Source organism: Strix aluco, chromosome Z (assembly GCF_031877795.1).
Source record: "Strix aluco isolate bStrAlu1 chromosome Z, bStrAlu1.hap1, whole genome shotgun sequence".
Taxonomy (NCBI): domain Eukaryota; kingdom Metazoa; phylum Chordata; class Aves; order Strigiformes; family Strigidae; genus Strix; species Strix aluco.
In genome coordinates, this window is record NC_133971.1 from 85,178,612 (window position 1) to 85,202,517 (window position 23,906).

At 52.3% G+C, this 23,906-nt stretch overlaps 1 protein-coding gene across 7 annotated transcripts in view; it reads right to left on the reverse strand.

Moving 5' to 3' along the window:
- Nucleotides 1-2,774: 2,774 nt before the first annotated feature.
- Nucleotides 2,775-23,906, reverse strand: part of RUSC2 (RUN and SH3 domain containing 2) — a 63,827-nt gene continuing 42,695 nt past the window's right edge. For 5 of the 7 annotated variants that reach the window (XM_074811574.1, XM_074811577.1, XM_074811572.1 and 2 more), the window contains 11 exons: nucleotides 19,560-21,638; nucleotides 16,363-17,151; nucleotides 15,634-15,834; nucleotides 14,246-14,389; nucleotides 12,202-12,278; nucleotides 9,535-9,709; nucleotides 8,472-8,577; nucleotides 7,349-7,395; nucleotides 4,865-5,843; nucleotides 4,029-4,202; nucleotides 2,775-3,088 (listed from right to left, as the gene is read on the reverse strand). In XM_074811574.1, coding sequence (XP_074667675.1) covers nucleotides 2,908-3,088; nucleotides 4,029-4,202; nucleotides 4,865-5,843; nucleotides 7,349-7,395; nucleotides 8,472-8,577; nucleotides 9,535-9,709; nucleotides 12,202-12,278; nucleotides 14,246-14,389; nucleotides 15,634-15,834; nucleotides 16,363-17,151; nucleotides 19,560-21,531 — 4,845 coding nt within the window. In that variant the 5' untranslated portion in view covers nucleotides 21,532-21,638 and the 3' untranslated portion in view covers nucleotides 2,775-2,907. The remainder of the gene's footprint in view (nucleotides 3,089-4,028; nucleotides 4,203-4,864; nucleotides 5,844-7,348; nucleotides 7,396-8,471; nucleotides 8,578-9,534; nucleotides 9,710-12,201; nucleotides 12,279-14,245; nucleotides 14,390-15,633; nucleotides 15,835-16,362; nucleotides 17,152-19,559; nucleotides 21,639-23,906) is intronic. The other 2 variants (XM_074811578.1, XM_074811579.1) reach the window with 2 other exon arrangements.

The following is a 23,906-nucleotide window of genomic DNA, read 5'->3' on the forward strand; positions in this document are numbered from 1 at the left end:
AAACACCCAGGAGGGGTCATGCATACAGCATGACAATCTTACCTACTCCCATCTCCTCTGGAGGTGCTCACAAGGCTGTGGGACAGCACCCATCCCTCTCTCCATCACCACCCGCACCCCACAGCACCCACCTTTCTGCTGCCGTGTCCCAGCTGAAGGGGTGCCAAGGGATGCTGAGCTCAAGGACACACAGCACCTGGTGGCTCCTCTCCCTCCTCAGCCCTATATCCCCATCAGGATCCTGCAGCTGACCCATATACATTGCTGTTTGTCTTCCAGCCTTGCAGGCTTCATGGGCTGTCCCATGGTCAGTTCCTGATTGGGACAGGCTATCTGACAGCCACCAACCAGGACATGCTTGAGTGTAGCTGGATGACCCCGAAGCAGACTTCAGCAGCTGCAAACCCCAAATCCAGCTTCTGACACCCCAACCACCCTGCTATGCCTCCCCTGCATCCGAGGCTGCCCTGGCAGCAAGCACCCAGCAAGCAGCTCCGTGTCAGTGCCTGCAGCGCAGGCAGCTGGAAATCCCCTCTTTTGTCCCAGGGCTGACACAGCACCCCATCCCCTTCCTCATCTGGGCCAGCCCCTGCACGTGGGGAGAACAGACTGGCTCCATGTAATTTGCAAAAGCCCTGACCACTGGCCCCTCCGAGACGTTAATTAAAACAGACCATGTGCAAGCCCTGGCAGCTGTGTGCCTCTCCAACACAGGACATAGGCTTATGCTGCTTCATTTCTGGATTGTCTTCAACGTTTTGACTCACCTCACTACTGCAGACCATCTGTCCACGTGGTTGCAACAAATGCCAGCGTGGCATCGTTGCAGCAAAGGCTGGAGACTCGAGTGGAGCTTTTCCCTTCTCCTGGGAGTTACTGAGATGTAAAGGGAAGGCTTTTGGGGCCATTCCTGCTGGACTTGGAGGTGCAACGCTTGTGCAAGTTTCAGTTTAAAAGCCCCAGAGCCCTTCCTTGTAAGTGACCCACAGCCACTGAGCTTCATGGCCAGGTTGTCCCAGGCTCTGGGTCCCAGCCCCACAACCCATCCTTCATCACCTCCTTCCCATGCTGCTCAGACTTCCTCCCACTGCCCATGGGTTCCAAATTCCAGTTTGGCTGCACCTATGAACACCTTACTGACAACAGCTGGAGCAGACTGAAATGACGTGAACTCCTATCTGAAACCTGCTTGGTCCCCTGCCAGCATGCACAAGGAATAAAGACAAGGAACCTTGAACAACACTGCCTCCCTGAGTCATACCACCATCTGACGATGCGATGTAGTCCCCCCAGCCTGAACTGACAGGTCTGATAGCTAGGGGCAACCTATCTCCTTCTGAAGGTCTGGTGTCGGCTGTGGTGGAGGCAGAACGAAGCCTGCAGTGTAGCGTCCCAGCACAGGTAACCCTCAGACTCTTCCCAGGGACGGGCTGAAATCACAAGGCTGTGTAGCAGGGAGCTCAATCAGCACCTTTTTTATTAATATGCATCATAAATAAAGAAATAAATAAAGGTGAGACACCTCATTCTAACAGGGAAATACAAATTAAATATGGTGCAATGTCTGCTAAGCGATGTACAAGCAGGAGGTAACCTTGCAAGACCAGGGCCCCTCGCCACGGGGAAGCCAGCCCAGGCACGATGCTGCGAGCAGCGTCAACCCAGCCAAGGCACCAAATACTGGCATGGCCTTCCTTTTAACACTGTTCCCCACCTGATGGGCAGTCAAAGATCCCCATCCCAGCAGGCAGCAAGAACATGTCAAGGAAGGGTTGACTGGCATGGCCTCTGCTGAGGACCCCAGGACCCCCAGCAGCCCCTTCTGCTTGTGCACAACACTTGGCCTCCCCCACCCCACGGCACTGCTCAGCAAGACCAAAAACCCTCTGCCAAGGAGAGCACCACCCCTCCCTCCCCAGCTCCCCAGCTCCCTCCGGGAGCACCCCCCCAAGCTACCTGCCAGGAGCACTGCCCCAATTCCAAAGAGCATCCCTAGCCCAGTCAGGGACCCTGCCCTCACCCCCTCCCCTTCAACCCCCCTCCACTGAGCATCCCAGGGTTTCCCAGGCACTTGCTCCCTGCTCAGTGTGGAGGGCACAGGGCCACCCCCGAAAGCACCCATCTCCACACAGGGTGTCACTACCCATCCCGGACCTACATAACACTGAACATCCACGCGCCTTCCTCATGACCCCACGCACCCCTTTGCTCTGCACACACACACGTGCCCCGTCCCCCTCCCCTGGCCATGGCCAGGCACAGCCCCAGCCCTGCAGCATGGCTGTGCCAGGCCATTTGGCCCAGTACAACCCACCAGGCACCACTGTAACACGTTAGTACAGGGCTGCTTCAGCGTGGGGGAACCTACCTTGCATCCCTCACCAAGACACAACACAACCCCTCAGCCCAGCCTTGCAGAGACCTTGCCAACGCACGGTGCTCCCACCCCTGTGGCTGATGACACCAGGGATGCTGGAGGCTGCAGACTGTGCTGCCACCCCCGGGGAGGGGACAGCCAGCATCCTGCACACTCCAGCGTGAAACTGAGCCAGGCAGTGGGACAGTGCTGCCCTGGCAGGGACTGCCTGTGTTCCTGCTATGTACGAGTCCACGGCCTGCGGGTGCTGGAGATGCGTGGGGAGGGGGGCTCAGGCGGTCCCCGGTGTGGCTGCATGCACGGCGATGCCTGGAGAGACGAGGTGCAGCTTGCAGAAGACCCCAGGGGCTGAGTTGGCCTTTGGCAGCTGCACAAGGAGGAGCAAGAAGGAACCACCTATGGTTACTGTATTCTGTAATGGCAAGAAAGGTAAGAAACTAGCAAGAAGCTGTGTCTGTTCCTCTGGCAGGGTGGGCTTCCCCGGCGGAGCCTCAGCAGCCCACGGTACTGTGCTTCACCTCCCAGCCACGTCAATAGTCCTCGTCCTCCGGGTGGGTGACATACATGATGGGCACCAGTCCCTTCTCGGAGCCAAGGCTGCACTGCAGCCAGTCACCATCCACCTTGGAGATGACCTGCAGGATATCCCCTTTGTTGAAGCTCAGTTGTCCCGCCTCGGTGGCAATGTGATGGCAAAGAGCTTTCACCTCACTGCGGGCAGAGGGAGGGGAGGAAGGGTTAGCTCACCACAGGACACTCGCCCCGCTGAAGCCCAGGGACCACTGCGGGCACAGAAAAGTGAGAAAAACACCCCCTGCCTCCCTACCCAGCCAGGCTGTCAGCTGCTGTAAGGAACTGAAGGCATTAATGCCTCAAACATTCATCGACTCGAAAAACCTGAAGGACAAATTGTGGCCTTTGTGTAATTAGTTATCTGCCTAGGGAAGCACAGAGTATATCAAAGTGTGCACGGCTCCGCTCCCTTGCAGTTTTATAGCTAAATTCCTTAGATAAGCCTCGAATGGGGGAGATGTAGACTGAGTAAAACCACAGGTCTGGGTTAAGGCCTATAGTTTAACTTATGACTATAGCCTTGAAGAAGAGCTAACTAGTATGCTAATCAGCTGATAAGATGAATTTAAAAGGTGACAGAAAACTTTGCTGTGTGTGCACCCACCACCCAAGATTACCGGACCTGAGACAGCGCTGCATCCAGGCGTGGTGATCTGTATTTCTTTGACTCTCTTTCTCTCCTTTCTTCTTCTCTTCTTTCTTTTCTTTCTTATAGATTTATAAGAGCCCACACTACATTATCCTTTTCCAAGCCCACACTGCATTATCCTTTTCCAAGTTTAAGCCCTTTCTACCACAAGTAAAACACGTTAACCGATTGTTTGGTGTTGTTTCACCCCAAGTTAACCTGAGGGGATCACAGAACCTTTATGACTCTCTGGGGTCCCAGTCTGGGTCATAACAGCTGTCCCTCGCTGGCAGATTGCAGAGCTGGGATGGATGGATGCATGAGCTGCATCACTGCCCTGAACCAACCCCTGGTCCACGAGTATAAAGGGGTCCAGGCAAACTGCAACAGCCAACCCCAACCCATGTTGTTGTCCCAGCACTTGCAGGATGGCCACACGGTGCCACTCACCAGGGAGGGTGCGGAGACAGCCCCCGGGCTGGCCGTGCTGTGGGGGGCACTTCAGGTGGCTCTGGCTGTGGGGGCTCCGGCTCAGGAGCTGCTTCTCGCCACATACTTGCCCCAACTGTCTGGGCCACCAGCTGGAACACAGACTTGTCCAAGCTCAGCCAGCCAGAGGGCAACCTGCAAGAAGGAGACAGAAACAAGTAGTGGCAGGGAAGCGTGCCTGGGGGCAAGAGGCAGCTGCTCGCATGGGGAGGTCATGCCTTAGAGGTCTATCTCCTGTGGTCCCCAGGCTGTCTCCTGGCAGGGAGGACTCAGCATCCTCCAGACACAACATGGGCTAGACTGGGAAGGACATTTCCAGAGGCCGTAGAAGAAAGGGTACAGATGGAGAGGCAATGTGGGGAGGTCTCAGCTACATGGGTCAACTTTATGCTTCCTCCTCACCCATTGTGTGCAACAGTCTCTATGTTCTATTCTCCCTTACTACGCACTTTTGGGAGGGAAAAGGTGATGATGGGGGTGGTCCAGCTGCACCCCTTCCCCAGAGAGGAGGCTTAGGAGCCAAGGCAGTGGTACAGCTCAGGCAGAAGAGAAAAGCCAGTGAGGTGGATTGAACAAGGGTAGGAGCCGAAGAGGGGAACAGTGGTGTGGTAGGAAGTGGGAAGGCCAGCAAGCTGGTAGGGCTGGGCAGGGCTAACAGACATCTCTGTTCACATACTGCCTCTGGTGTACCACTGTGGTGTAGCTCAGCAGTTAGCTATTGAATTGACTTCCACGTGCACTGCTGCAATCCCAGGTTAACCAGCCCTCTCCAGCCCCAAATCATCCCTGTCCCCTACCTGTTAGGCTGCCTGGGCTCTTTTTGCACCTTCCTGGACCCAAACAAGTGTCCCCACTTGATGGGCTGGCTGCTGTCTGATGCATTGGTGCTGCTCTCCTCTTGGGGGGCTGCTGCTGCTGCTCCCACTCTTTGCTGAGTCCCCGTCTCCTTCTCCTTGCTATGCTTCAGCTCTGTAACCACCGAGTCTGGGGGGCTGCCCATCCAGAAGGGCCAGCTCCGTTCCTTCACCTCTTCGCTGACCACTACCTGCTGCGGCTTTTCCAACGGCTTTTCTACAGCTTCAGGACTTGGCTTGCTGGCAGCCTTGGGCTTCTCCTCCAAGGTGCCTTCAGCAATGGGGCAAGCCTCTGCACCCTCCACCACTCCTTCGCGGGGGGGTGGTGCCTTCTGGGTCTCCACTGGCTTGGGCACAGCATTCAAAGCCTTCTTCTTCTTCTCATAGCGGATGAACTTTGAGCCTTCAGCTGAGCCCTCGATGTAAATCTGAGAGCTCTGCATGAGCTGGTACCACCAGCCTGCCTGTTTGTCCTTCTTCCCCTCCCACGTGCTCTCTTGCACCTTCCTCTGTTCTTCCTCCCTGTCACCGTCTCCGCAGGAGGCCCCTACTCCTTTGACCCTCTCACTCTCAGCTTCCTGGGGGCTGTGGACTGGTGAGATGTCACCATCTCTGGCACCCACTTTGCATGCTTCAGGGGCGGTGCTGCAGCCATCTGGATCCTCACTGCTGCCCCGTGTCCGCATCAGCTGCAGGGTGGAGTGTGCGGAAAGCAGCAGGTCCTGCTTCACACGCAGCAGCTCCTTTTGCTGCTGCTGCTCTTTGCCCATCTGCATCAGGTGGTGCTCGAAAAGGAGGTCTAGGTTGAAGGGCAGCAGGGAAAGAGGCTGGAGCAGGAGCAGGAGCTCCTCGAAAAGAGGCTGGCACACGCTGTGAGACAGGCACAAGAAGCCCACGGGCTGGTAGTGTGCCAGGACGATATCTGTAGGGCAATAGACATTAATTAGAGGAGAAGCCCTTGCCACCTTTGCCAAGACACACCAAGAAGCTGCTAACGCTTGGGGAAAAGACGTGGACGCTAGTTTTTTGGTCAGAGGTGTGGCTGCAGTGTGAGGCTCAGCACTGGGTCAGGGGGCACCAGATGCTCTGTGAGCTCTGGGAAAACTGGCCCAGGTCCTGCTTCTAGTCACACCTGCAGCCAGGACCTGCCAATCAGACTACCCACCAGGATGACCTTTGCCCCAAAATACCATGGGAGTAGGGTGCGAATAAAAGGCAGCAAAAGACTGGCACATGTTAAAATCCTCCTCCCCACCTCCTGGAGATGAACAAGGAGCTGCAGATCTGGTCAGTACCAGTCTCCTGTAGAGAGAGGTGTCAGGGACAGCTGAATAGTCTTCCCAGGGACTTGGCTGGTCTGAACTGTAGATCCTAACAGAAAATGGGCTAGCATTTCTACCTGCAGCATTCATCCTACACTTCATTCGGGCACATCCACAGTGCCCCCCCATCCCGGCTCTGTTTTCAGGTCTCACTCACAGGGAGAGAGTGTGGAACAGGATTTGTGGCCCTTTGGCCTCAGTGAGATAACGAACTTATACCACAGACAGGACTTGGGCACTTTATCTCCAACCACTTTGCCTAGCCTTCATCATCCTGACAGCCCTAGCTTTTGCTCACAAATACAGCTCTTAATGATGGCTTGAAACAGATGGTCTTCTGCTCCAGAAAACCAGGAAGCTTTCTCTTGCCACACTGCTCAGTACAAAGGCAAGTCTGCTCTCCTGTCTGCTCCAGAAAGAAGTGCTAACTGCACACACAGACCTGGGAAATGTCTGCTGTCAGCCCCCAAACCTGCCAGAAGATACTGGGCTGGACTTCTTGTCCTGGGATGAGCACAGGCTGAGCCAGCAGCACTCTCAGGGGATCCAGCAGGTCGAGGGTGTCACTTAGCACTTAGTCATGCTACTTCTAGGCATCAGGCAGCTTGGTCATGCTGCTCTGTTAGCTGCACACGCTAAAAACATTTCTGGTTGAAAAAACAAGATATATCCAGTAAAATCTGCTTTTTGTTTCTCAGTTTCAGTTTTGTTTCCATTTTCGAGGGTTTCAGCTAAGTGTGTACATCTTCAGATGTACAAAGCACTCAGGCACTGGGCAGGGAACACAGAAATTTGGGGAGGGTTAGATCTGGTCTCCGGCGGGTAGACTGAGGGAATCTGCATTGGAGGTGACAGCCTTGGGTACTAGCTACAGCTGGGAAGCACATGGCTGGCCAGGCTCAGGTGGAGGAAGCTGCATGGAGCCTGGACTTCCACTTGGGACTTCCCTGGTACACTGGGACTGTGTATAGTCTGGTCCTTCAGCTCAGAGCAGAGGTGAGCAGTCTAGGCTGAGAGACCAACAAGAGAAATGTATGTCCCTCCCATGCTCTACATTGTGCAGAATTTGGGCCCCCACTGCAGCCCACAGCCCTCAGGCTCTTACCTTCATGGTTGTAGAGGTGGTTGAACCAGAACTCCAAGGACCGGATACTGCAGGAAGGGAAAACAAGCAGGGAAAGAAAGAAAGAGTGAAAATCATTTCACCCCCTTCGTCCTCAAAAGGTGTGGCTGGAAAAGGGCATTTACACAGCATGAACCTATGAACGTGAAGACCTCGTGAAAGGACAGTGGCTCACTCCCGTCAGTGTGCACTGACCACAGCCACACAGCCTGTCACAGAGACATCCAGTTTGCTTTACATAAGGCACTGTGCAATGTAACCCCTAACAACCACATTTCCAGCAAGTTTCCTCACCATTTAGCTCTTATGTCCTTGGCAGAGCTTAGTTTTGCTGAGGAGGGCTCATATGGAAGAGGCAAATCATCTACAAACATTAAGACCATTGGTACAGGCTTGGCCCAAAATATGCTGGTATCCTGTGCCAGCAGGGGAGAGCTGGGCCACCCTGGGTGGGGAGAGCAGGGCAGAGCTTGTTCCTGCTTGTGGGGGTCCTCCAACATTTGGAGATCTTGGGGACTCTGTTGCCACTGCTAGAGCTCGTGCTGACCACCAGAGAGAAACAGTGAAATACCAACCTAGCAGCAATTATCCCTTCACAAGCAAAAAGACATTACTGCCTTCTTCTGTTTAACACTGAGTGTAGTGTGCACACTGCTTACCCAGCCTAGAAGGGCCAGCCTTGAGCCTGGACCAGGGCAGTTTCTCCTTCAGAGTCTCACACCCTGGGATTCACTGCAGCTCAAGGAAGCAGTGATTTAAGCAGTGATTTCCAGGAGTAATTTATTCATATGTTATGTCTAACCTTGTATGAACCCTGACAGACAAGACTCTTCCCACCTAATGTTTCGGGGCTAAAACAAGCTGACAATGTTCTTTAGTGGGCTACAGCCACACCTTCTCAGTCCTGGCCTGGTAGGGTATGTTTTGATCCTTCTGGAATTCCCTGAGGCTCACAGCTTCTTCCTTCCCTCACCTACAGCTAAGGAGCAGCTTCCCAGGTTTCTTAAGTTTTTTCACTGACAACGGTGCCTTCCTGCAGTCAAGGACCAGCACCTGCTGCCAGCCCTGGACAGTGACATGCAGCCAGCCCAGAGAGCCTGCTTACTTGAGGAGGCCAAAGATGAATGCATTGAACCTCATGGTGTGGTTGGTGAGCTCCATGTACTGGCTGATCTTGCTATAGAGGCTGTGCAGCAACTTGGTAGAGGGGCCTACAGAGAGAAGCAAAATGTTGAGATTAGCTGAGGCCAGCAAAACCAAAATGGCACCACGGGAAGGACCGTCAAGGCACAGACAGATGATGGCTGGGTGCCCACGCCTGTATGTGCATTGCCCCTCCACCAAACACCAACATGAGCTCATTCCATCCCAACAGTTAAGACTCCACAAGGGAGATGAGTTGTGGTCTGTCCCAGGCTGCCACTCCAAAACTCTGGGAGAGTTTCAATGCTGCAAGGACCCGTCTCTCACACTTCAGGGACAATCAGAGCCCTTGGTCAAAATCAGCAAGTAAACAGAATATTGTGGTGGGTGGTTATAATCTGGGGTTTCTGCAATCACAGAGATAACCCCCAGAGCTGGAGATCTGCCACAAACAGGCTAGAAGGCTTCCCAGCCCTGGATGTAAGCTCTTTATGATGCAGAAATCAGTGTGGCCCTGACATCTGTAACCTCAGAAAGAGTTATCCTGGATGGCAGCCACTGCCATAATCCAGGGTGCAGACTGGTACTAGCAGATGGTGCAGGTGTTGTGGGCATGGTTGAGCCAAGTGAGCTGTGAGTGCAAATTTTCTTACAGACCAGGCTAGAGCACAACTCTGCCTTATACAGTAGCTGTGCAGGGCTAAAGAGGAAGGTCTACAAACACCCTGGAAACTTAGAGGGGGGAAAGGGGCATTCTTTTTGTTTTTTTCTTTTTTTTCATTGCTAGGCTCTGTTATAGAAGAATTTGGAAATTTTAGGGGAAATATCAATAAATATTTGGGCAGAATATTTAGACAGCAGTGGCTCTCTTGTCTTACAAGAGAAGGTCAAGCTGCACCCTTTTCTGTGTGGGGAGACAAGTATTATTCTGCATTCTCATCCTTAGAGTCAACCTTCCGCAACACCTCCTAGCCACAACACGGGAGGTCCGCAGAGCGATGGGCACTGCTGCACACCCTCCATACCTAGCTGGGTGGATGCCTCCACCACACTCCAGGGGATGTTCCTCCTCTGGCCAATGATCATGTCCAGGACGTAAGCCTTGAGACCGTCACTCAGAATGTCCCGGACAGCAGGGCACAGGTATTTCAGGATGAGGTGCCCCACGTTGGGGCTCACAGAGCTGTTCCCAAGTTTGGCCTAAGGGACGACAGGCAATAGGGAGAGTGTTAGTAATGGCTCTACAAGGCACAGATGCATGCAAACAGTCTAGCCCCACTTGCCTACTACAGACACCCAGCAAGCAACTTCCAGGCTATGCTGTTGCTCAGCAGCAAACAGAACAGGCAGGCTCTTCCCCTTCACGCCTGCTGCCTCATACACCAGTTCTGGATTGCTCCCTGCAAGGTCTGCCATCGGCTAGGACAAGGCAACAGCTTGGGAAAAGAATATCCCAGCTTGGGAAGAGGATATCCCAATTCGAAGTGATGCCTGGTTCTGCCTACAGGTATAGCAAGGCTGTCCTGCTGGAGGAAGAAAAGAGTAGGGGATTTTTTTTTCACTGTCGATTTTCTTGTTGCTATTTTTGAAGGAGGAAACAGCAAGCCACATAGGAACTACCAGCACTGAGGGGGTTAAGGAACACTTAACTCAGTGACATGCTGAGCTGTAATTCCTAGGGATTACTATAAATAAACAGGGTGAGGGCAAAATGGATGGACAGTGCTCAGGTTGAGGTGAGGAAGCACATAAGAGCCCAGCACCAGCAGAGCAGAGACATGTTCTGCTGCATACAGTCTCTGAGCTGCTGAGGGGTCTATCCAAAGGGGTCAACCCCTGACCTTGCACATCATGTTGGTGGTCCCAGGCACAGGGGCATTCAGGGCACAGATTTTACCAGCTGAGCTGGAATTATACTGACCAGTTGGCACAGGTCCACAAAGGCGCTGAACTGAGACTGAACTTCTGGGTTAGGAATAATCCCGTCAGATCCACTGAGTGTGGGAGCATCAGGGACAGGTGCTGTCTTTTGACAGGTGAATGCTCAGCCCTTGGCACACTGATGCAAACAAACTCCCAGGTCAAAATCACAGTTGTCTGATAAGTAAAGTAATGGGGAAACATTGCAATTATTCCCCAAACCAAAACTGCAAGAATAGGAAACTCACAGTGAAGCCTTAAAAAGCTGTGGGAACCCCAACAGCTCCGGTTGCACTGCACAGCAATCTCTGCATCAGCAACAATTGCAATTAGGGGCAAATTACGCTGAGCTCTGAGATACGATTGAATGGGCCTGGAATCTGTCCCAGTCAGTTTCTCCTTGGGGATGGCACTCCGGGGCAGTCATCATGTCCAAATAGTGTCACATTGCTGACCCAGAGTCCCCTTGTTCCCCTGAACAAGAGGCCTCGTTCAGAGTTGCTAAACTGTACGTGCTTGCTACCTGAACAAGAGGCTTTGTTCAAGAATTGCTTAGACCGTATGTGCTTGTTATGGGAAAGAATGTACTGTTTACCAGGAACTGTAGGCTGCAAAACCATTTCTCATCACACGTTACAGGCCCCACAAACGTTTCTCATTGCATCCAAGGCCACTTAGTACGTATTGTTATCCATACAAGTGTTTCTCATCAAAAACAAGGACAAATTGGGCACACCAGTTAGGTCAGCCTGTTCTTCAAACATCAACAGTAACTAGTAAGGAACTTCTAATCAGAAGCTACCGTCCTTGAAGAAGAGAAGCATCCTGGGACATGAAAGCCTGTTAAAATTGTCTTATGTAAATAGTTTAAGACCCCTGCCTGGATACAGACTCTTACCCTTCGAGTTTGTGCAGAAAGTTACCAAATCCACCATATGTTACTAACAAATAAGGGATAGGAGCGATAAGCAATTAGCCAATAATCATTATAGAAAATATGTAATCACATCGTTTGAAGTGTATAAATACTTTGTAGTTCTTTGGTGAGGGGTGCTTGATTTGTGGATGCTTCCCACCCAGCATCCTGCGCAAAATAAAGCAGTATCTCCTCTCTAAACTAATTCTGGTTTCGAGAATCTTTATTTCAGATAACAGGTGGGCAATGACTGATGCACTTTTATATCATTATGGAGCCCTGTGATGCGTTGAGGGACTGGGGACACTGCACTATATCCTGGCACCAGTGCCATAACAGAATCACAGGACGTGTGGAGGAGGGAGACACAGGTCTCACTGTATGAGAAGAAAGCTGATGTACTGCATCAGACTATAAGTCCAGCTGGCCTGGTATTCCTTCTTATAAAAAGCCGTAAGTGAGTACATAAGAAAGAGTCAAACCAGAGCAAGCATGTATAATACTTGTCCTTAATACTCTCACAGCCTACAACTACTTTCAACTGAAAGACAGATCAGTTGAACTGAGCTGGACATTATTCCTGTGTGTTTAGTAGACCTCAATGAATTTCCCTTCCCTGTGTTTTTCTGATCTTCCCTTAAATCCATATACTCTTTTAACACCCTCAGCATCATGCAGCAAGAACTGTCATAGATTAACTATCTGCTGCACATGGCATACCATTCCCTTTGTTTGGTTTGGTTTTGGTACTACTACCTTCATTGAATACCCTGTACTTTTTGACTGGAAAGAGAATGGAGAGGCAACCTTTTGCCATCCTTTCCATGTCACTCATGATGTTGAAAGTGAGACATACCTTCACCCCTGGATCCCGGCTGGTTCCAAAGTGAGCCACAATCAGGTCAACAGCAGTGTTGATTGCCTTCACCAGACCTAAAGGGAAAGAATGAGTCAGAGAGCTGCCTGAAGGGCTTCTAGGACAGACCCTGACCAAACACTTCATGAAGAAATGAGGCAGGGGCATTTCAAGCCCATGTCAGTGCACATGCCGTCTCCGCCAAAAACATGTAGAGCCCTCCTGACTCCTCACCAAACTGTCCCTGCTGATTCCAACACTCACGTATCAGCCCAACAGTAGGACAACCTTTAGAATTGGCTGAAGCATAAGATACCCTATCAATATTTCCAAGGGAGATGGACCATCACCTCCACATACCATCCCTTGAGGGTGCAGAGATGGGATCTGAGGCAATGAGTCTTTTGCTGCTTTGATCCTACAGGGTGGCAGGGCAGAAGCCATGCATTTGGCAAGCTATGTAATGACATTCTTTAATAAGCCATTGGTGGGTAATCTGATACCTGCATCAGTCTGATGCAAGAACAGAAGTGGAATGGAGGGGAAAGCTGCCATCTGCTAATCACCAATACATAGCTTGCAAAGGCATGGGAACCTTTCTGCACATTTCTGCAAGCCTGCTGACAACACCAAGCTGTGTGGTGTGGTTGACACTCTGAAGGGAAGGGATGTGCCATCCAGAGGGACCTGGACAGGCTGGAGAGGTGGGCCCGTGCAAACCTCATGTTTAACAAGGCCAAGTGCACTCCTGCACATGAGTCAGGGCAATCCCAAGCACAAACATAGGCTGGGCAATGAGTGGATTGAGAGCAGCCCTGAGGAGAGGGACTTGGGCGTATTGGTGGATGGAAAACTGAGTATGAGCCAGTAATGTGTGCTTGCAGCCCAGAAAGCCAACCATGCCCTGGGCTACATCAAGAGAAGTGCAGCCAGCAGGTCGAGGGAGGGGTTTTTCCCCTCTCATGAGACCCCACCTGCAGTGCTGTGTCCAGCTCTGGGGTCCCCAACATAAGAAAGACATGGACCTGCTCAAGGTCCAGAGGAGGCCACGAAGATGATCAGAGGGCTGGAGCACCTCCCCTGTGAGGACAGGCTGAGAGAGTTAGGAGTGTTTAGCCTGGAGAAGAGAAGGCTCCAGGGAGACCTTATAGTGGCCTTCCAGTACTTAAAGGGGGCTACAGGAAAGATGGGGAGGGACTCTTTATCAGGGGGTATAGTGATAGGACAAAGGTTAATGGTTTTAAACTGAAAGAGGGTAGATTTACATTAGATCTAAGGAAGAAATCCTTTACAGTGAGGGTGGTGAGACACTGGAACAGGTTGCCCAGAGAAGCTGTGGCTGCCCCCTCCCTGGCAGTGTTCAAGGCCAGGCTGGACGGGGCTTTGAGCAACCTGGTCTAGTGGAAGGTGTCCCTGCCCATGGCAGGGGGGTTGGAACTGGATGATCTTTCAGGTCCCTCTTCTATGACTCTATGATCCCTTGCCTCTGAAATTATACCAAGTCAGCTGTCAACAACCCAGTTCCCAGCCCTGCCTCTAGCATGGGTCTTATGACAGCCATGTCTTGTCCTGCTTTGGAATCCTTTCTCCCACCCTTTTATATAAACAATTTCCCATGTAGGACACAACAGACCTTTAAACTAAATTACAAAATCTCAGGCTAGCACATCTGAAGCATCACACAGTACACAGGTCTACCCTTTATACTGAGACAGGGGTGGCAGCAGGTCCTGCCTTAGGGTCATATGTGCCTGCCTGCTTTCTCTGCCCCTTCTTGTGGACTTAAGATCCTTTCTAATCATACTTCCTGGGACAAGCAGCTCAAACATATTCCATGGCACACTGCATGGTGCAGAGAACACAAGAACCTGCCATGGAAACAGCCATCAGTCCAGGCAGACATGCAGTTATGATGCTACAGTAGAGAAGGGCAGGGAAAGAAACCATTACGTCTACAGAGATGAGATGAGACAGAGTCTCCTTATGCTGTCACCTTATGCTGTGCTACACCACACTCTCGCCCATGAGAGATGCACAGACTCACCCTTCTTCTGCAGCAAGTCAATGGAGATGGACTCTGTGTTGCCGTCTGGGGAGAGGCAGAACTCAGCGGGGGGTTTCTCTGCTAGCGAGAAGTAGTCAGGGAAGAAGTCAGTGTAGGTAAGCTGGAGTTGCCTCATAGACTGTCCTGCAGGGCCAAGACAGTGGGAAGAAGGATCAGTCACAAACCCTTATACCAAAGTCTCTCCCACAGCATTTGCTTTTCCAAGAAGCAACCTGCACCAGCAGCAGTCTTCACCCCAGCCTGTTCACAGCCGTGACAGCAAGGCTACAGGCTTGTTATTCGCCCAGAAATGGTTTGCAATGTGAGCCTGTACCCCACAGCCCACCCAACATCTAGCTCCAGCTTGACTGGGGGCCCATGGGCACTGGAGGATGCTGTAGGAGGTTCACCCTCATGGGTTGGTGCCAAGGGAAACCTTGCTGCACCAGACTCTCAGGGTTGCTGTGCGGATAGCCCCAGCAAGTGGGGTCAAAAGCAGAGCACAGAGAGAATCCCTACTTGTCACACACAGGCATGCACATGGAACAAACTACATGTCTTCTGCCTGTGCCCCGGGATGATGTCTGTTTTCAAAAGGTGACTTCTTCAGGAGCTCTTTCATGTACTCAATTTCCACCTGGTTGATTCCCCAGCTCTGTGCTAGGCATCTTCCCGTGAAGGAGGGGTGGAGAAACTGTTTGGGTTGGCAGAGTGAGGTGTAGAGCTTTGTGAGATTCCCTCCATGACTTGAGGCTGGCCTGAAGAACGCTCTCCCTCCCACAGATAGACCACACTGCTCTTCCCAGAGGACTCTCAAAGGTTCAGCCAAAAGCAACCTGCCCCTCTCAGCACTTTCTGCATAGGTTTTGGAGGACAGGGAAGCCCTTAAGGGAAAAGCATGGAGAAGACAGAGCCCCGTGGAGCCCCACAGTGTTGCCAGCTGCCCCATGAAAGCTATAGTCCAGCACTTAGCATGCTGCCAGGGTTGGGACAGATGGGCAGACATTGTGGGGCACAGACATGAGATATCCAAGGGCCACAACTCCTGTGTGAGACATGAACTACAAGATGGACACAATCCAGGAGCACTTGCTGAAGTCTGAGCAGGCTCTTGGGCCATTCACTTTCCCCTTCAATCCAGCCCAGAGCCAGACAACTCCTCCCAGCTTGTGGAGAAGGGAGTCTCCACACAGATTGTACCCATCCGTGAGGCAATTTTCACCTTTCTCTTGTACCCCTCAGCCTCAGTGTGAGCAGATACATCATCCCTCCCACTTGGAGCAGGCAGAGCTGTGATAAAGCCAGGCTGAACCTGAGCCCAAACGGATACTGAACCTGAGCCCCAAGGTCACCTCGCAAGACCCCCCCAGCAGAAAGGTGGTGCGCACCGTTCAGCTTGCAGTGGAAATGGCTGGTGTTGAGAGTGCCAGGGAGCTCAAAGATGGGGTTCCCCCGGTTCAGCCGAGGCTCTTGCTGCCTCCTGTCTAGGCTGCCTGCTAAGCTGGGCAGCCCCGAAACATGGTCCAGACCCAGGGGGTTCCTCCGCCTGTACTCCCGCCACTTCAGCGCTTGGGGAGAGAGGTGGTTCGCTAGGATGCCGCAGGCAGTGAGCACCAGATGGGAGGATGTGAGCAAATGGGAGGATGTGGAGGAGAAACGGAGAGAGAGAAGATGAGAAAGAGGACGGATAGAGAAAGAGAGACAGCACATTAGTTAAAAGTCCAACAGCATTTCAGGACGTTAGCACACACACATGGAGGGAGGTGGAGGCCACAGCCTGGCAGGGCAGGGCAGGAGCCTGGGTGGCCTCGTGGCTGTGGGCACAAAGAGAGGAGGTTTGGGGTGCAAGCACCTGGCATGGGGTGCTGTAAGATCTGCAACCCACGCTGCCGTCTCAGAGGCACAGTGTAGAAGCTGGGACTGGAGGGACACGCTCTTAGTGTAGGACTTCCTTTTGCAGGTAAAGCTATGGTAGGGGCTGATGTGCACTGCAGTACCCAGATGCAATTTCGCCCCGGGCTGTGGCTATAAGAGAGCGTGGTACTATAGGGAGCAGCCACAGCCATAGGGAGCTGGGGTTGTTCCAGACAAGAATGTCCTGGTGGATGGGTACCTACCATTGAGGGGCCGTATTCCCATGCTGCTCAGGGGACCAGAGCTGCTGGTCTCACTGCCACTTCTCCAGTGGGGATCTGCGTGGCCTCCCACTCTGCTCAAGGGCATACCACCCACAGAGAGGGGTGGAAGGGACCCACTGTGGAGTCGGTACTCGGAGAGTTGTGGGCTTGGCTCCAGTGCTGCCTCCTTCTTGGGAACCGGCTTGGGGTTTTCCTTTTGCCTCAGGGCATCAGCTTTGGTGGCTTGGGAGGGCTGCATGGCACTGACAGCAGGGGAAGACCTCGTGGGAAGCAGGCTGGCAGAGATGGGGCAGGATCTGCTCCTGGGAGGTTGGCTCTCTCCAGCTCTCTCCGCAGTGGGCGAGGAAGAAGAGTCCACGCTTTGAAAGAAAGGCACGTTGCATCGCACAGGAGAGTAACTCCCCAGGGGGGATGGCCGGGTTGTCTCAGGGGCAGGTTTCTTAATGCAGCCATCAGTGTGGGAGGCAGCTCCGTCCACTGAGCGCTGGGTCAGGAACGTGCTGTGGGCTTGGCTCCCCCTCACCGCTGCCTGCTCTGCCGAGGTGGCCGAGGCTGAGGACTGGGAATTGAAGGAGATCTGCTGGCTGGCAGGCCTGTTGCTGGACAAGCTGTAGAGTTGGGAAAGGCTGGAGGCAAAATGGCTGTGCAGGGCACGGGCCTTGGGTGGCTTGCTGAAATGGTGCTGGAAAACAAACGGCTGGATGGGCAGAGTCGTGGGACGCTGGTCCTTGCTGTAGCGTACCACAGGCTTGCTGTCTGTGCCACCACCTTCAGGGAGAGAAAGGGGGACAAAGTGTGAGGATTGGGCAGAGGACAATCATCGTCAGCCTGGCAGATTGCAGGCAAAAGGGAATGTGCTCTCAGCTGCAGGAGGAAGAGATCAGCTAGAGGCCAGTGACACACGCAGAGTGGTTCCAGTCTGAACTGGTTACACACATCAGGGCAGGGTAAAGACATGTGGCCCCAAATGCAGTGTTTCCAGCTGTTGACAGCTGTCTGGAAGAGTAAAGCGCTGCACCAGGAGCTTGTGTCTCCTGGTAGGGTCACCAGCTTCACATCCCTTCCCCATCTCTTGGTCCCAGGACAGCACAACGTCATTTTCCCAAGTGCCTGCTCTCAACCTGTCTCTGCCCAGGCAGTACCACAAAGATATGGCTCAGTGTGCTGTGGTACAACCAGATTTCTTATTCCAAAGGACTGTCCCCTCCCATGCGTGCTGAGAACTCACCCAGCCAAGCACAAGCATTACATACAATAGCACCGCAGTTCTGCATCTGACATTGCACTCGGTGCTGTCGGAAAGGCTGCTTGCTTCCCCTTCTCCTCTTCTTTCTCCTGTAACTGTCCCCCTTCTGAACAGACAGGTACCTTCATCCCCCTGCCTATACAAGACCTAACCAGGGTGTCCCAACCAAATCAGGACCACAGCAGAAACAGAAGAGCTTCCAACCCTGGAAAGCGCAGGTCTCCTCCAGCAAATGATGGACACAGATGTCCTAAGGGAGTGGGCTGGGCTGATCTCCTATGCGTGCATGCCTCCAGCTCCTGGTGGGGCCACAATATCCTGAGGGACACAGCTGAAGCATGACACAGGGTGCACTCAGTGCACCACACACACAACACTGGATGCACACGCAGGGCTGACTGGGATCCCTGATCACCAGCCACGCTGCATCCCAGTGCAGTGTGGCACCTTCTCCCTTGCTTCCCCCCCAACTCCTCCAGCACACAGCAAATACTGGGACAAAGGACCCATCCCAAGCACAGCCCTGGTGTTACCTGCTGCCTGTGGGGTGTGACAAGCCTTTCTCCCTATAGCTAGCTTTTAGCAGGGCTTGCTTTCCCTCTACCCCTTCCTCAGACCCTCTAGGCTTGCATGCTGCTCTCAACTTGAGTAAGGCAGCTCTGCCCCTAACTCCCGCTGCAGGCAGGAGTTTTCTGCACAGCACTAATGCCTGCCTTGCTGTCACAGAGCAGAGGAAGGGATTCCAGCTGGGCGTGCAGGAACTGCTGGGACATATCACCCTGAGAGCTCCTGTCCTCCTCGTCCTCCCTAAGCAAGAGTTTGCTCCTTCCAAGTACTTCCTCTGCAAACCAAACGGGCTGCCTTCTCCCAGCAGATACCTGTCTTGCCTGCCATCCCACAGCAAGTACACATTCAAGACTCAATAAATAAACAGCACAATACCTAAAAAACTCTTGCTCCAAAGGCCAAAATCTCTCCCACACCTGTGATGGCAATGAACAACATGTTCTTCCTATTTCCTGCCAGAATTCTTCAGGGCATTAAATGGAGACGGTCTGGCCCTTGGCATGTTAGGGGCTATCTACTGCAGCAGTCTGGTCAGAGGCACTTCAGCCAGGCTCTTACTTGTGAAGCAGGCACAAGAACTGCCTAGCGCGGAGACAGAGGTCTGGTGCCATGTTGGAGAAATGGCCATACCTCTGATGGGGCTGTCGCACAGCTTCCTCACCAGGACAAGTGATGGCAATATCAAGGCGTAAAGCAACACCTATATTACAGGCTTTTCTACAGAGGCAACCGTGACAATTACCCTCCACAGGATCCTCTGCTGCAATCCAATGCACTGTGGAGGATATGACCAGGATATTCCAGCAGAGACACACAACTGGTGTAATCTCTGCAGGACCGAGGCTGCAAGTCCTGGCAGAGACTGTGTGAGCTCCCTGACGCTGCATTGAGAGGAAACTGCTGGCTACGCCTCTTCCCTCTCCACCTCTGCCCTATGTAGCTCCAAAGAAGAAAGGCTAAAAACTCCTCAATGTTCCCCTTCCCTTTATCTGCTGGGAATGTAACTCTGCTAAGCATCTTCACATCTCTGTCTTAGGAGCTAAAGTCGGGTAATTCTCATGGACTGGAAGGGAGATAATCCTCCAAGCTGCACAGACCCGAAGTGCTAATGCCATGACCTCTCTTACACGATATGAGAGGTTTGCACAAAACCTCAAAAGGTTTTAGAAATGCAACTACAAGACACTTGCACTGATCTGGGTCTGAAATAAGCACAGCAGGGCTCTGTCCCAGGGACTGGTAGACCAGAAAACAAACTGCACAGGCACTGGTCTCCCATTGCCATGTAGATTCATCTGCTGCTCCCCTCATGTCCCAAAGAGCAGCCTTTCTTTCTTCCATTCTGCCTAGTTTGGCTCCTTACCGTCTGCTCGGGCTCTAACATCTCTTTGTCCGTGGCCACTGGCAGAGCCACCTGAGAAGCTGGCATCTGCCTCCGTCAGCAGGGAGAGAGAGGCTTGCTCACCTGCCCCATGCCCACTGGGGACCTTCTCACTGGAGACCGAGTCTTTGGTGGAACACAAAGCCTGACTATCCCCCAAAGCATGATTCAAACAGAAGCCCTCGCAGCTCCTGTTCAGGCCATGGACGAAGGGCATGGGTGGAAGACTCTGGCTGCGGCGAGCTCTTTCTTCAAGGAAGGCTGGGCAATCCCGCTGTGTCTCAGGGATAGGGGAGAACTCCAAGGAGGAATCACCACTGGACCGGAGTGGTGGGGAGGTGCCATTTTTTTTCCGGCCTTTAGCCAGTTCAGCAAAAGATGTCACTCGCTTTGGGGGAGAACTCTGGATGGGTATTGCTGGACTTTCACTCAGCTTGACTGGACAGCTCACCATGCGCTCCAAGGAGCCCAGCCTGTTGCTGGGACTTCTGTCCAGGTTCTGGTCATAGCTCCTAGAGCGCTGTCGGCTTGTGTTGAGGTTAGGTGGTGACACATTCACATAGACCTGACCCTCAATCACGTTCTGGGTAGATTCTCCCTTTGCCTCTTCTTCACCGCACTCCACATTGTTTTCTTCTTGTCTCAGATCAGGCCTTCTGAACAGATAGTATTCAGTGGGCTGGGCTGGGCTACCTTTGGTATGGTCTTCCGAGCAGCTAGTTATGGAAGATCCTGCTGGGCTGGGGGATGACTGGGAAGACAAGTCACACGTGACTAACTTATAATAATTCTGAGTAGCCACAACGAGCCGTGCTTGGCTCTGAAAGCAGGCAGTGAGGTCTGAGCTCTCCGAAGTGCAAGGCTCACAGTGGAGGTGGTAGGAGTTGCAGTTAGCATCAAGGACAGGTGAGGAGGAGTGTTGACACCCACACACTTTCCCTGCACTCTCTGGGTGATGCGACTCGCAAGACATCTTGGATTCTGTGGGTGATGAATGCAAATCCAGGTAAAAAGCTCCTGTGTCTGAGTGGCTGCAGAAGGAAGAGTCACAGGACAGGTTGGCTGAATTCAGGTTAGATCGAGAATGGCCATTCATTTTGTTGTAGAGAGCACTGAAATTCACCAGCACCCCATCAGAGCTGTTGCAGGAAGAGTCGCTGATGTAGCCCATCTGTTGGTCTATCATTTCTGACTGACTTGATGAACTGTAGCAGCGGCAGTGCTGGAGCTCCGAGCTGGAACAGCTGCATGACCGGCTGTGCAGGGCATCCTGATTCCTCAGAGATTCACCTGTGTTCTGGTTCCACTCCTGGTCACCACCATCAAAGGAGAAGCGGGAGGAGCTGCCGCGACGGCAGCTGCATTCATCCAGCTCCATGCGTTCTGAGGCCTGGTGGCACCTGTTTGCATTGTTCCTCTTCTGGACATCATCACTGCTGATTTTGTCCTCTTGCCCGTCTACCACACCAGACCGGCTGGCCATGTTCCAGGATTTCACAATGTGGTTGGAGTCGTGGAGGTGGAAAGGAGGCAAGGCCAGCTCGTGCAGATGAAAGGGAGGTTTGCCAGCCACAAGTGAGTTGTGAAGGTGAAAAGATTTTTGACCCAGGTCATCCCCAAAAATGCTGAGGTCTTCACCCTCACTCAGCAGGAAAGGGTTGTGTCGCTTACTGACACTAGGGACAATCAAATCCCTCGCTTTGCCTTCTTTGTTGTCTGAGGCCTCTGCTGAGGTTTCGGAGGTCTGGAGAAAGCTGCTGTACACCAAGGAGTCAGTCTGCGAAAGGTCTCTGTCTGGAAGGGCAGAGGTCCGTGTAATGCTGAGCTCAGGCTGGCAGAAGGGGTTGGTCCTTTTGCTCATGGAGCAGCACTGTCTGTCAGGGACCTGGCAATGCACCAGGGGAATGTGATGGACAATCAGCGTCTCACCAGTCAGCTTGGGTGGACTATCCATGGTGAGGAATGCTCTTCAGGACATCAGTTAAGCTGGTGCTACCCATGGACAGGTAGGGCTGCACATGAGAGGCAGGGAGGATACTTCTCATGAGGGAATTCAGATACCTAGAGAGAGACAAAAACACCAAGGAAGTCACCTTTCAGCAAAGGCAGTGACTGTTTAAAGCATCACCGGTTTGACTAAAGACTTTATGTGTTGACAAGGACCAAACAGACTGGTCCTTGTCAGCACAAGTACCTGAGCACAAGGTCCTGAGTTGTCCTTTTTCAGAGAAAGCATCACAATGTAAGACAAACAAAACCCCTCCCTGCAGATGCCTCGGACAACACTTGTGCTTCCAGCTGACGCCTCTCAAACTTATCTGAAGTGAGTAACTGATTTCACTCAAGTGGCCAAAGGGCTGCACAGGCTTTGGGCCAAATGAAGACCTCACTGTGGATGGCACTATGTAGTTCACAGGAAAACACACAGACAGCACAGGATCTGAAAGAAACTGCTGCACTCTGATGAGAGCAGTCCCTCTTCTCACACTGCATTAAATATCTTTGCCTCCCTCTAGGTACCATGAACTCTTCTTTAAGGACCAAACACTGAATTGCACTGCCAGGCCTTGCAACGTTAGAGACTGGAAAGCAGGAACAGACTGGAACAGGAAAGCAGCAACAACCATTCCTCTGCAAAATCCAGGAGGCCCATGAGGTCCTGAGCTGTTTTAATGGTGCCAGGGGCGCATGCCAAAGTATGCAACTACTTATGCACACAAAGGCCTCTCATGTGAAAAGGAGTGGATGACTTCAGTGGGGCCATGGGGAGGCACTGGTGATGGTTAAATAGGTCCCACATAGCACATTGCCTTCTGCTAATCTTTTGCTGATGGTTAGGCCTCAGCTCAAACTGGTTCTTCTTGTGGTCTGGGGTGCCTGGTTCACAGGTCTGTGACACTCCGCCACATTATCTATAGCACTTATCTGCTTTTCTTATTACCAGCTGCACTTCACAACAGTACGACTGCCACAGTCCACAGGAGCCATAGAGTCAGTGTTCAGTAAACAGCAGGTTCGCATAAAGCTAGAATATGGTCACCAGCATTTGATATGGGAGAGCAGAGAACACATTCATTCTTCCTTCCCCATTTAACCCAGGGGTCCAGCCTGCAAGCACCTCCAGGACAGTCTGGAGGCCTCTTGCCTTCCCTTCTGAAAGGGAATGGAGGGGCTCAAACAAATGAATTTCTGACAATTATTAAGACTAAACTGTGATGTGATGTGATGTATGAAAGCTTTGCTTATGCTTTGCTTCATTTGTTTCAAAGCTTTGCTTGCGTTTTGCTGTTTGTTTCTCAAGGACTCCTGACTTCTCAACTGTTTCCTTAGGTGTCTTTGTTTAGGTAAGATTAAAACACTCATTAGGCTCCCTGTGTAAATCACTGATAGCAGACTCTGATAGCCTTCAGTGGACACCTGGGCAACTCCTACAGTGAGATAAGGGGGGCTCAAACAAAGAGACACAGAGACCCTACTATAGGGAAAATGATTCTGCTGATTTAGGAGGGAGACACCTGGACTTCACAGCGCATGCTCTGGAAAGAGGGTCAACTAGCGAACACTGTGAAGAAAACCACTTACTTCTTCCCTCGATCACCGAAGACCCTCACCCTATTTTCATTACGCATGCTCGGACTATGTAAATGAATTCCAGGAACTCATTACCATTAGACACCTCTTTCCAGGAAATCTAATGAATATGTCTGATTTGTGTGTATGTAAACTGATGTCCCTTGCTAATTCTTGCATGTAATAGCGTGGCCAGCAGGAACAGGGAAGTGATCTTACCCCTGTACTCGGCCCTGGTGAGGCCGCACCTCGATTCCTGTGTTCAGTTTTGGGCCCCTCACTACAAAAAGGACATTGAATTACTCGAGCGTGTCCAGAGAAGGGCAACGGAGCTGGTGAAGGGTCTGGAGCACAGGTCGTAGGAGGAGCGGCTGAGGGAACTGGGGTTGTTTAGTCTGGAGAAGAGGAGGCTGAGGGGAGACCTCATCGCCCTCTACAGCTACCTGAAAGGAGGTTGCAGAGAGCTGGGGATGAGTCTCTTTAACTAAGTAACAAGTGATAGGACAAGAGGGAATGGCCTCAAGTTGCGCCAGGGAAGGTTTAGACTGGATATTAGGAAGCATTTCTTTACAGAACGGGTAGTTAGGCGTTGGAATGGGCTGCCCAGGGAGGTGGTGGCATCCCCATCCCTGGAGGTGTTCAAGAGTTGGGTTGACATAGCGCTGAGGGATATGGTGTAGTTGGGAACTGTCAGTATTAGGTTAATGGTTGGACTAGATGATCTTCAAGGTCTTTTCTAACCTAGACGGTTCTGTGATT